The sequence below is a fragment of the Myotis lucifugus genome, unplaced genomic scaffold (assembly GCF_000147115.1).
Source record: "Myotis lucifugus unplaced genomic scaffold, Myoluc2.0 scaffold_17, whole genome shotgun sequence".
Lineage (NCBI taxonomy): Eukaryota > Metazoa > Chordata > Mammalia > Chiroptera > Vespertilionidae > Myotis > Myotis lucifugus.
Window position 1 is genome coordinate 10,686,470 of NW_005871065.1, and position 13,704 is coordinate 10,700,173.

A 13,704-nucleotide genomic window follows, 5' to 3' on the forward strand; every position below is an offset into this window, starting at 1 on the left:
CTTTCCGGACCCCCAGGGGAAAACCAAGACCCCCCCACATTTCTTGGGGGGGGTTGGGTTAGAGTTCCCGGCGCCCTCCTTCCGAGGGGCCCCCCTCCTTGCCTTCGCCCCCTCCCCGAACCCGGGGGGGGGAGGGGCGGCCACCCTGAAAAAGGAAGGGATTGAGGGTCTTTCTTTTTCCCTCGGAATTCAACTTGGTGGGAGGAGAAGGAAAAAGGGAAGAACGGAACCCCCCCCCCAAGGGGGAAGAAAAAGGAAAGGTTCCCTGTCCCAAAGAGGCGCCCGGGGTGGGCCCCTGCTTGCTCCCAGCTGCTGGCGGGGGGGGGGCGACTCGGGGCGGGCAACCGGCGGGGGCGGGGACCGCCAAGAACGCGGGCGGCAGCAGGGGCCCGCCTGGGCGCCGCCAGCAACTTGGCTCCGCGCAGGCAGCCAGGCGGCGCTCCTGCCGGCCCCAGGCGCGCCGCTAGCCCGGCCCAGCGCCCAGTACGGCGGGCGGTGGCAGGCGGCGGGCGGCGGGCGGCGGGCGAGCCGGCGCAGGAGCAGGAGGAGGGGGAGCCGCGACGCCAGGGAGGGAAGCCGAGGCGAGGCGAGGAGGTGGCGGGAGGAGGAGACAGCGGGGAAAGGTGTCAGATAAAGGAGGGTTCTCCTCCGGTTTGGAGGCATCATGGCCGCTAAGTCAGACGGGAGGCTGAAAATGAAGAAGAGCAGCGACGTGGCGTTCACCCCGCTGCAGAACTCAGACCACTCGGGTTCGGTGCAGGGATTGGCTCCGGGCTTGCCGTCGGGGTCGGGAGCCGAGGACGAGGAGGCGGCTGGGGGCGGCTGCTGCCCGGACGGCGGCGGCTGTTCGCACTGCTGCTGCTGTTGCTCGGGCAGCGGTGGCTCGGGCGGCGGCTCCGGGGGCTCCGGCGGCCCGGGCGGCAGCGTTGGTGGCCCCGGCGGCGGGGCAAGCTCGGCGGCGCTGTGCCTGCGCCTGGGCGGGGAGCAACGGCGCTACTCGCTGTGGGACTGCCTCTGGATCCTGGCCGCCGTGGCCGTGTACTTTGCGGACGTGGGCACGGACATCTGGCTTGCCGTGGACTACTACTTGCGCGGCCAGCGCTGGTGGTTCGGACTCACGCTCTTCTTCGTGGTGCTTGGCTCGCTCTCAGTGCAAGTGTTCAGCTTCCGCTGGTTTGTTCACGATTTCAGCACCGAGGACAGCGCCACCGCCGCCGCTGCCGCCTCCAGCTGCTCGCAGCCTGGAGCCGATTGCAAGACGCTGGTTAGAAGTGGATCTGCAGCCGCGGAAGGAGAGGTTCGTCCTTCCACGCCTCAAAGGCAAGCATCCAACGCCAGCAAGAGCAACATCGCCGCTCCCAACACTGGCAGCAACAGCAGCGGGGCCAGCGGCAAACACAGGTCTGCCTCCTGCTCCTTCTGCATCTGGCTCCTGCAGTCACTCATCCACATCTTGCAGCTCGGGCAAATCTGGAGGTACCGTATCAGGGGTGGGGGAAGAGGGAGATTTGCTGCTGCTACTACATCCCCACTGCTTTGCTTTTGCACGAAAATCGTTTAGGGTTGCTGTGGTAGTAACCCTAGTCATACTCTCTCAGTTTTTTTTAAACTGAGTCCTGCATTTTTAAAATTTGTGATCACAACCTAGGGTGGGAGGGAAGTGAGAAGGGAAAGGCAGCAAAGTGGTTTTGCTCACCTCATCCTTCTGTCTCCCCACTCTGCTTCACTGGTATCTCTCTTTATATGCTACAACCCTTCCCCCTCACTGTTTCAGTGAGTAGGAGAGGATCCTTGTCACATCATGTGAAAATCCTTTTTTATTATGTTGAATTTGAGGTGTATGTTGCAATTTGGATGGCTTCTTTTGTTCCCTGAGAAAAACTGCTAATTCTAGTTAGGTGGGAGTTGTTGCTGCTGAAAAGTACCCACATTTTAATTATCACTGCTAGAGGAGTACTGTGCTCCAAGTAAAAAGCTTAGTAGGGCCACGGCTTGCCTTTTTTTGGAGAATATCTAATATCTCTATATCTCCAAAAATGAGTTAGTACACTTTATGGGACCCAGACTTTACTTTTCTGATGGCATTTTATGGTTATCTTGCAATATCACCCTTATCTAATTGCTCATATAACTAAGAACACTTGGAAAAGGGGTGGTGCATCTTGTAAACTAATCATTCTTGGCATCTTCTTTGCTACTTGTCATCTTCCCTACCAAGTCTCCTTACACGGGTATCACTTCCACTTTCAAACTGGAATATGAGGCTAAACTTGTCAGGCAGAGGGAACCATTATTTGAGGAGTCACTGCCTGGATTTAGGTATATAATGGAACAGTATACTCAGGAATGTGTTCCTAGGACTTTTAAATGTTTTTAAAAGCTTTTGAAGCAGTATTTTACATCTACAAAAATTCTTTGTATCAAAGGATTTACATGCTTACATCCCAGAGCTTTTTGGTTTAAATTGACTTACTCTAAGTAAAATGATGAAAAATCCTAGTAAGTGCACTGTACCGGGCTACATTCTGCTATGCCAGTGTCCTTTTCAATTTCATGTATAGTTATTTTTGTGCTAGGTGATAAGATTAACTTTGTGATAAGTTAATAATCATTTATAGAACAGAACCGAAAACTTATGCTTGTTTATGATGAACAATAGTGTTTTATTGAAAAGAGAAAGTTCAGTGATTATTTTGCAACCTTTCCTGGGACTGTTGCTTTGTAAATCAGGGTAAGCATTGCCATAGACAGTGACCTTTGAGATTGTGAAACTTTTATTTTTAAGCAGATACTTTCTGGAAAAGTGGTATATAATATGCAGTCAGACAAATTGATCTCGGAGACCTCCATATCTTGGACTCAAAGGACTTTATAAAATGTCAGTTAAATGTGATTGCTGTATTTCCCATGGTTGACTATTGTGAAGACGTACAGCTTAGTGCTCTTCTTCAAGTTTGATGAAAAACTCTAATGCTTGATTTAATTACTGAAATTGTTTAGTGGCTAGAATGCATATGATTAGCAGTTTTAATCTGCTTAGCATTGCATTTGGTAACTTTTGCAAACTTTATGCACGATTTGGAAATCACTTTTTAATCACCTTTAAAATTATATATATATATATATATATATATATATATATATATATATATATATATATATATATGCAAACCCTTCTCAGTCTATTAACTGAATAATTATCCATGTTTCCTACTGATAGATACTTGATGGGAAATTGCTATCAAATTCTGTGAACTGAGGAAGTTGTTTTAATTGCAGTTATATTTACCACTCCTTCTACATCAAACATTTTCCCAATTAGAAATGATGTTTATTATTTCAAGACGTAAAATGTGGGAAGTGGGAAATAAGTAAGAAAAGGGCCTAAACACATCTCAGTGAGACCATAGACACTGGGTCAACTGGCCATACAGATAAGCTATCAAAGGGGAGGAGGAAAGGAAGGGTAAGGCTGAAGGCAGAAGGAAAACCACAGGCTGTCAGACAAATGCATTAACTGATCCAGCCCTTGGAGAAACATGTTCACAAACGACACCCTTTTGTTAAGCATTTCTACAGTGTTTTCCTGAGAGGCTTTAAAGCAGCGGTTCTCAACCTGTGGGTCGTGACACCTTTGGGGGTTGAACGACCCTTTCACAGGGGTCACCTAAGACCATCGGAAAACACACATATAATTACATATTGTTTTTGTGATTAATCACTATGCTTTAATTATGTTCAGTTTGTAACAATGAAAATACATCCTGCATATCAGATATTTACATTACGATTCATAACAGTAGCAAAATTACAGTTATGAAGTAGCAACGAAAATAATTTAATGGTTGGGGGTCACCACAACATGAGGAACTGTATTAAAGGTTCGCGGCATTAGGAAGGTTGAAAACCACTGCTCTAAAGTTTCTTCTGCTAATGCACGTCACCTGGGAGGAAGTATTGTTGGAAATATTTTTAGATATTTATCCACACTTCAGAACAATGTGTTTAATATGTAAATCTGAATTATCTAATATAACTGTTCCTGAATTCTGGTTCAGATATTTGGGGGATGATGGGGTGACTGGGTTCGAAGCATGATCTGAGACAGCCTCATTTTCTTAAAACTTTAACCTGACTTGAAAGGGGTTCAGAAAGTTCATTGAATTTAACACTCAGACGCATCTTAAATAGTTTCATCTTCTTTAAGTGTAGAATATTTGCATGGAAATTTAAGGGATAGATGCATCTTTGATAACAAACCAGTGAAATGCAATTAATCTAAGATTATTGTACTAGACCACTATGATTTCTTAAATTAGAACATCCCTCTGCCTCTTCTAACTTTTCTTTTCAATGAATAGTACACAAATATTGCAGAAACACAAGAGTACTGAATGGTTCAAAGCTCAGAGGTCATTATTCATATTTTAACATGCTGCTTTCTAAGATCAATAGAATAAATTTTAGTCAAGTTGGTAACTGCTCATTGTATATCCATGAAATTCTAGTTACTTTAGGTAAGGGCCAGATTCTAAAAGCTTGTTGTAGATAAAATCTTTTGAAATAACATCAAAGTGTTTGCTTGTTCAGAAATTTCTATTCTAAAAATATTGGGCAGATTCACATGTATTTATACATTTATTACAAATGCAGCTGCTGAAAGCAATGATACATATTCATTTTAATTAAAATTTACTACTGGGAAATTAATGGCAACTTTTTTACAGGAGTTTATTCTGGGAAACAGCCATTTGAAATAATGAAGTGAACTTTTGCTACCATGTGAAAAGAGCAATTATGCCTTTAAAGGAACAGTGCTTGTGAATGAATGAGAAAGTATTTTTCTTTCTTGTTTTTTTCACATAATTCCAGAAGTTGCTAGGAGTATAGTTCAGCCAGTGGGAATCATAAATGCTCAATCAGTACAGTCTTTAGTCTTTATACCCCTGATCAATTATTTCTAGATGTCTTCTTCCTTCAGAATTTATGACTTATTCTTAAAATTCTACCTGAATGTTTTTATTTGTTATTTTACTCCCTCACTTTTATAGTAAAGTGGGGGAGTATTTGCTATTTTTACTAGTTTGGATTTTGTTTCTGAACATCTATCATGAGAGTCACAGGGGTGAAAAAACAGCTTTTCTGCTCTTCTCATACTTGATGTTTTACAAGGTATTAGCATGTGTTCCATATTCAAATATATTGGGAAAATGACAGGTTAAACAGATGTCTCTACAGCAGGACTTCTTAGAGCCTTTAATAGGGTAATGTGCAGTTGTCAATAACTTGTACTTGATGTGGCACACAAAGCACTTTGAGGAACATTGTTCTATGCCATTCTTAAACCTGGCCAAAAAGGAACTATAATAACAATTTTATATGGCACTTAAAAATCTACAAATGTTCTTATATTCCTTATTTTATCTAAGTTTTACAGTAGCCTAAGAGGAAAGCATTAGTATCTCTCTATATGAGAAACTGGCTCAGAGAGATCACGCAACTATTATGCGATGTGGCTAGGACCCAAAACCAGGCCTGTTTACCCTAAAGTGTATGTTCTTTCTGGCTCAGTTAGCTGCCTCCAAATGCCAACTTGGATAATAAAGACAATAATAAATAAAAATGACAATTTACTTTGACTAAGGATGCAAATGGGAGTTGCAGTTTGGATAAGTTAGGAGATCTTTCTAATAACATTCCAGTAGTTAAATGGAACAACATAGACTTAAGCTCAGATTGCCAGACTCTTATGTCCAGTGCTCTTACTATACCATTTGGACATGTTGAGGTTGTTGTATCAAATCCCAGCTGAGTAACATGATCTTGTAGTAGCATTAATGATTAAATGGTATAATGTATGTGAAGAATTGAAAGTTCTTTGCAAATGATAAAAAGGTTCTATTCTAGAGAGAATGGGTAGGAAAATAGAGATTACCCCTTTGGCTATTGAAAAAGAGCTTTATTGATTCTGAGTTAGTTCTGAATTCTGATATAGGTCAGGCAAGATAGGTGCCCTTTTCTGAATTTGAGTGGTCATTTTCTGTATATTTGTGTTCCCTCTACTGCATATTCATTAGTTTATTCAGTCATCATATATTGAGCACCAAGTCTATGCAAGGTGCTGTGCTAGTTACTAATTATCCCAAGATGAATAAAATACAGATCTTTTTTCAAGGAATCTACTGTCTGACAAGGAAGATAGAAAAGTAGATAAATAATTTCAACACAAGGAAATAAGTGAGCACTATAATAGAAACAGGAAATTCAAACCACCTAAGCCATTCAGGTAAGACTCTAGAGCAGTGAATGTTGGAACAAAGGTTTGAATGATGAGGAAATCTGCTATCTGAATAAAGTGGGGCGTTGGCTGTAAAGCCTTGGATATGATTATTGTGAAGGCGGAGGGGCAAGAAAGAACAAGACAGGTTAAGTGTGCGTTTGGAATAGAGTGAGTGAGAGGTAGTAGCTACAAATGAGACTAGAGAATTAGTTGGGCTGGACAATTAGATTTTATTCTGAAGGCATTGAGAAACCATTGAAGGATTATAAGGGGAAAGGGATTGTTATAAAGTGTTAATAGGTCTTACCCAAAGGAATGGCAAAATGTTGAGTTTCAGAGGACATGCAATCAATTCCCCTCTAACTCATATTTCTTTAATTCATGGAAATGTATTGATTTTAAAGAGAATGATATTAGATATAATTGGGGCATATAATAGGCCCAACATGGTGCAAAAGTTTTTTCCAAAAAAATAGATTGTTGACATTTTTTAATTGTATTTATACTAAGGTAGATTCTTGACAAATATTTATTTTGTTATTTTTTGAAGATTTCTTTGTTCTAAGGATACTGTGGTCTTCACCTTTTTGAAATTTAGGTTTCCTGGTCTTTAAAAACTTATTCCTTATATTTTTATCACACTTCAATTTTCAGAGTGCTTCCATATCTTTTATCTTATTTGATTCTCAGAATAATCTGTGAAGAAGCACTTTCATTTTACATATGTGGAAACTTGGAGAATTTTTAATATTTTTCTCTTTACATTACATTCTATGCTAGAATTCAAAATTGACATGGGAGGGGGAAAAAGCAACATGAAATATGGTTAATGAGATAGAAGATGATTAGGTAGAAGAGGAGCCTAAAAACTTGAGAGCTCTCTAGAAAGCACTAAAATATTTTAACCTAGAAGAGACAGTGGACTTTTATGTAAAGATGAATTTTTTTAAGTGGTGAAAGGGATCTTAAGGTCATTTAAGATTCTTTAGAAGCAGTGAGTTCCCTGTCACTGAAGTGTCTAAGTATAGTTTGGAAAATTTTAAGCAGAGTTGCAGAAGAGACTTTAACTATTATACAGAGGATTAAATCTTCCAGCCCTGAGATTTTGACAGTTTCCATCATTACATGCTGCTCTAAACATAGTGGACTAACCTTTGCTTTTTTGTGGATGACGAAGAAGGAGTTTGCTTGAAATACTGGAGTTGTGTCACTTTAAAATCTATTCATTGCTTTATGAGCCCAGTATCTCCAGTGGAGCATCAAAAAATCCATGCAACATCCTTGAGTCCTGGGCTTGGTATTTAAATCTCTGACTTACCTACTATATAAATCCACATACAATCAGACAGTTTCCTGAGAACTGACTTGGGTTTTGGTATGAGTTGGGATAATTTATGCATAAATTCATGTGGTAAGTTTTAATACCTTTGCAATAACAAGTGCAAAGTTTGTAATTTTTTCCATTTCTTTGAACAATACACTGTTTGCTTCACAATGGAATTGCAGACTAACTCCACAGAGCAGCTGAAAGTTATATCTATACAAATGTATGCTATCATTTTTGAACAGTGTCTACAAATCCTTGAGTCAGTAGCTTTGAAAGTCTTTGCTCAGTCACTTATAAAAATTCCTTAATGTCTGAATATTCAAGTACACAACTTGCTGTTAAACAGGTTTCAAATTTTACAGTTTGAATGAAATAGTCTACCTATGAATTTAAATTGCACTAGTTACTGAGAAACAGATAAATAGAATGATTCCCTTTGCATAGACTCGCTGGCTGATCTGACTAGCACAGTTCTTACTTGCTTTAGAATTTGCATGGCACACGAACTAGGCCTCTAGAAGCAAGACCAGGAATTATCAAATATAAGGTGCAGTGTGGTGCTGGTTCTGAGACAATGCTTACCAGGGGTAATCTCATAACATAGTTGTAATACATAGATGGATTTCGGGGACAACACATTTAATAATTCTCAACAGGAAATATAATTTTGAATGGCATTGCATCATTCTGACTTCCCTCCAGCTATATGATGGTGTCTTTGTAACTGTTGGCATGGCTGGTCAGAAAGGAGGACCATGGCAAGTCCTCAACAAGTTATTCTCGTGGGTGTGGGGCTTCCGTGTGGAGGAATATATGCCCAATGAATATTTACTGATCTGTGAATGAGGCCCAGACATTATTCTTTCTTCTTTATGAGAATGTAATGAACTTGCTGCTTGGTGGCTTCTTGAGTTTCTAATGGCACTGTTACCTAGAAAGGATACGACAAATCATTTAGATTACCATCATTAGGGAGATGGGGCTACATTTTACAAATGCCAGTTATCCTCTGAGAAAGATTCATTTAGAATCCTAATTTGGCATTCCTGTTCTTGTTGATAGAAAAGCCAGACTGGGGAAGATTTGGGATAGATATTTTCCCCTTAATTCTTACCTACACTTGATTGCTTGAGAATATACTTATGTACAGAGTGATATTTGGTATTTTGGGTATTCCTGTTTATCTACTCAAAGAAAGTTTGTAGGTCCCACTAGTATTTCTACCACCACCTAGTACATGGATAGAACTGGTACAGATTACTACTGATTGCAAGGGAAATTAAGGAAGAGTTAAAATGGAGATAGACATTCCCTAGAGGCAGGAATTGGTCTGTATGATACCATTCGATCTTTCCTAACTCTAAGATGAGGTAAAGCATCAGTTAGAATACCAGTGATGATCTTGTTTAGAGAGGCAGCTGTCCTCTGGGGAATTAGACTCAGTGAAGGGTCAGAGAGATGATTTGGCAGCTCCATAGTTCAGACCCCAGACAGGTCACCTAACTGCTCTCACTTACCTGTAGCAACATGGTAGATGAGGTAGCACAGCCTTTTGGGCCCCACACAGTTTAGATCTTCTTTCAGTTTCTTTCTCCCGAGTGTCATGTTTCTATCTGTATGAAGTGATTGGTAAAATAAATAAATAAATAAATAAAAATAAAAAAATCCAAGTGTTTTTTCTGGTCTAAAATTCTGATCTTGATCTTATTATAAATTACTTGTTTGCCCAGTGCCCAGAGTATAGGCACCAGAAATTCTGAATTTATTCTTCTAAGGCCATTGTTACACCATTTCTCTGTTTATATAAGTCAAAGGGGACTTTACAAAGGATTTCCAAGATTTGGTAATGTTACTGTCTAATCCCTAGGAACTGATGTTTATACATGAAAAGACAATCTTAAGCTTATTTGTATAATGTCACTTATTTGTCTCATTTCTGAATTTTAGTTATAACCTAATGAAGCTATTTTCACAAAAACTTATCTAAATATTTGGAGCTGATGGTAAAAGTGTTGACTTATAAAAATTCAAAGATATATACCATATAGATTGGGAAGCTAAAGTTGGCATCTACAGTTCATGTAGTAAGGGATGCACAGCTGGAGTGCAGTGATTAGTCAATAGGAACAATGCTTCACAGGCTTAAAAGGAACTACCTGTTATGTCAATGAGAAAGCTGTTGTCAGAGCCAGGTTTGCTTTGCAGTGAAAAGCTTGGCCTAGGCTACACTGTCACTGATCTAATGTGCTAGAAATCGAATTTAAACCCTATACAGCGATTCTGTGTCCAGGGCTGTACTTGTTAAAGAATAGGGATATGTTACACTCAGCTTCAAGAAGAGGAGGAAGCATTAACCTTCCCTCATGGGCATTAACTGGATCCCTTGGGTATTAGGGATTTGTTGTGAAGCTGAACAATTTCAATCCCATGACAGCATTTCAGATTTTTAAATTACAAGAAAAGTACTTGTTTTAAAATCATCTGAGGCATGCTCATCTTCATGACTCATAAATAGGCTCTTTGAACCAGTTCTACTTTGTTTGTTTAATTTATGCATATGCCCTATTTTCCTGTCAAGGGAATCCTTGAGGTAAACAAAGCAGTGGGCAGTGTGGGAGGTGGGTGAGGATTAATCAAACAGAAAATCATGAATATATAGAAAAGTTAGGGTCTATAGCAGCGGTTCTCAACCTGTGGGTCGCGACCCCTTTGGGGGTCGAACGACCCTTTCACTGGGGTCGCCTAAGACCATCGGAAAACACATATATAATTACATATTGTTTTTGTGATTAATCACTATGCTTTAATTGTGTTCAATTTGTAACAATGAAATTGGGGGTCACCACAACATGAGGAACTGTATTAAAGGGTCTCGGCATTAGGAAGGTTGAGAACCACTGGTCTATAGGGAATAGGAGTCTAAAAGACTTGAAATGACTTTGATTTGACTCCCCATCAAGCACACTCTATTTAAGATGGACAAAATCACCTTTATGAACCACTCATCTGGAGATTTCAACCGTGTCAAAAGCAGTTTGGATTTCTCTTTCTGTAGCTCAGGTAATAGTTATGAATAATGATATTAGTTTTGGGCTGAATTCTTTACTTTTCAGGTCTTTTTTTCAGTAGCAGAGTGTCAATAACTAAAACAAAGGTAGCCAATGTAGCAAAATGATTCCCCATAATTTCCATCATTAGTTCACATGGCATAATCATGGTATCAATATAACATAACAATGAAGAAAAAGTCCTTCAGGAAGGCAGGGGAAAGGATCTGTAAAGGCTTCTTTTGTTTTGATAGACTTTCAGCTTCTCAATTAATTTCCTGTTTTACAAAAGTAAAATTAATAACAATCTTTTTTTTTTTTTTAATGTAGGTCAGTTCCAGAAGATGCCCCAAAGCGATTTAGAATACTTGGGTCTGTTGTTATAACAGAAATTAGGAAGTATGTACCATAGGATTTCGTATTTCTAGGGGATGTACTACTATTAAGAGTAGCAGCTGCAGACGTCCTTTGGGAATTTTCCTAATTTAGTGATGGTCGGGTTTGACAAATTGAGTTCTAGATAGAAACAGGTAACATAATACCATCCTAATGAAAGCATACCTATTAGCTGTGTTCATACTTCTGAAAAGTAATCAATAAGAGTTACAATTACTTAAAGACACACTATCTACTTTAAAATAAGTTTTGAATGAGTAAGTGGAGGATCTGAAGTTGTGATAACAATGGTTAAGTTTATGGGATCAGTTTGATGTTAGGGCACCAGTGGGATCTACAATCTGAAGGTATTTGACCGGAGAATCCTGTGTTATCACACACATCAGAAATGGGCAAGAGGTCAGTGGCCAGAGGGTCAAGGCCAAGCAAGGCATGTCATCACAAATGGGAATCCAAGCGAGGCCGGAAACAAACTTGCTAACAGTCAATGTAGGTAAGAATCTGAATTCAAGGGCTTCACAAACGCCAATCATGGTTTTCATGCTTTAAAATGTAAAACTAGAAGGAAATCTCTTTCATTGATGTTCTTGTTATATAATTTCTGCCTGGTCAGATATTGAGAGTAAGACCAAAGAATGGAGACCAAGTTCTCATTCCACTGCAGGAATGGCAGAGAGCTGGGATTAAAGGCAGGTGCTTACTCAATCACTATTGATATGTGCAAATTCATTAATAGCTCATTGACTAATTACTACGTGGGCATTCTAATCAGTTGCTGAGAATAGCATGACAAAGAAATAAGTGGCTAATGATAAGTTTTTTAAAAAAATCTTTATGGTTGAAAGTATTACAGATGTCCCCTTTTCTTTCCCATTGACCCCTTCTAGTCCACACCTGCCCCCTGCCCCAGGCCTTCATCACACTATTGTCTGTGTGCATGGATTATGCATATATGCATACAAGTTCTTTGGTTAATCTCTTCCCACCCACCCACCCACCTACCTACCCCGCCTTCCCTCTGAGATTCTACACTTTTAGTCAGGGATTCCACAACACATCAGCTTAAAATCACAGCAAGGAACTTATATTAAAAAGGATATGCTGTCACTGTTAGGAAAGGAGTCCAGTCATGTTCATACCCCTGAAATCTGTCTGATACATGCTAGGAGTAAAGCTATTGCCTTGCAACTCAAAGTAAGATCTGCAGCCGCAGTATCAGTCTCTCTTGGAGGTATCTCAGAAATGCAGCTTCTCAGGCTCACCCGAAACCTGTTTAATCACAAATTGAATTTGAAGATCCTCAAGGGATTAGTACAGATTAGTACACACATGAAAGCTTGAGAAGCAGAGAGACATCTACGCTGCTATAGAAGGAGGACAATCCCTTTCAGCTGCAATGGTGAGGGTAAGCTAATGGAGCTGGACATTATGGTTGATCCGGACATGTTAACTTGCTTTCTCACCAAAGTTAGCTCACCCAGTATGATAGTGAGGGTTGGTGCTTAGAAATTGTAATGGGTAGACACATATACACACAAAGGAGCCTTTTTTTAAAAAAAATATTTTTATTGATTTCAGAGAGGAAGGGAGAGGAAGAGAGAGATAGAAACATCAATGATGAGAGAGAATCATTGATTGGCTGCCTCCTGCACGCCCCCTACTGGGGATCGAGCCCACAGCTTGGGCATGTGCCCTTGACTGGAATCGAACCTGGGACCCTTCAGTTCACAGGCTGATGCTCTATCCACTGAGCCAAACCAGCTAGGGCCAAAGGAACCTTCTTATAGAAAGAAAGAAAACTATGACATCTTCCATTGGTATAGAAAGTGAAAAATTTTAGTGAATTTTTATTAAAAATCTATCACTTTATAGTTTTATTGTTCACAGCTGATCTTTAGGACAATAACTCAGCACATTGACTGCCCACCTTGCACAGTTTTACACTGTACTCTGACCTTGTGCCATGCCCTCATTTGGGATGGAGTAGACATTGGGTGGTGAGAGAAAGACCAGACCTTCTCAATGTAGGTGGCCACTAAGGAAAGTATTGGGTTTAGAGCAGCGGTTCTCAACCTGTGGGTCTCCACCCCTTTGGCGGTCGAATGACCCTTTCACAGGGGTCGCCTAAGACCATCCTGCATATCAGATATTTACATTACAGTTATGAAGTAGCAACGAAAATAATTTTATGGTTGGGTCACCACATGAGGAACTGTATTTAAAAATATATATATTTTATTGATTTTTTACAGAGAGGAAGGGAGAGGGATAGAGAGTTAGAAACATTGATGAGAGAGAAACATCAATCAGCTGCTTCCTGCACACTCCCTACTGGGGATGTGCCCGCAACCAAGGTACATGCCCTTGACCGGAATCGAACCTGGGACCCTTGAGTCTGCAGGCTGATGCTCTATCCACTGAGCCAAACCGGTTAGGGCGAGGAACTGTATTTAAAGGGCCAGAAGGTTGAGAACCACTGGTTTAGAGTAACCAGGCCTCGAGGATAGAGAATGAGGAGAGGAATGTAGGGCTGGCACCTTTTACCAAGACATAGAATTGTAGTCTTTGCTCAGAGAGGTGGAGCTGGGCTAGTTGTGGCCTTCTTATTCACACTTTTGTGAGAAAGAAGCGGCCATGAGGAGGAATAAAGGCCC

General features: G+C 40.5%; 1 protein-coding gene across 1 annotated transcript in view; it reads left to right on the forward strand.

Annotated features, from left to right (window-relative positions):
* The first annotated feature begins 638 nt into the window (after window positions 1–638).
* Window positions 639–13,704, forward strand: part of XKR4 (XK related 4) — a 259,419-nt gene continuing 246,353 nt past the window's right edge. The window contains exon 1 of the mRNA XM_006085279.3: window positions 639–1,476. Within this exon, the coding sequence (XP_006085341.1) occupies window positions 665–1,476 (812 nt within the window). The 5' untranslated portion in view covers window positions 639–664. The remainder of the gene's footprint in view (window positions 1,477–13,704) is intronic.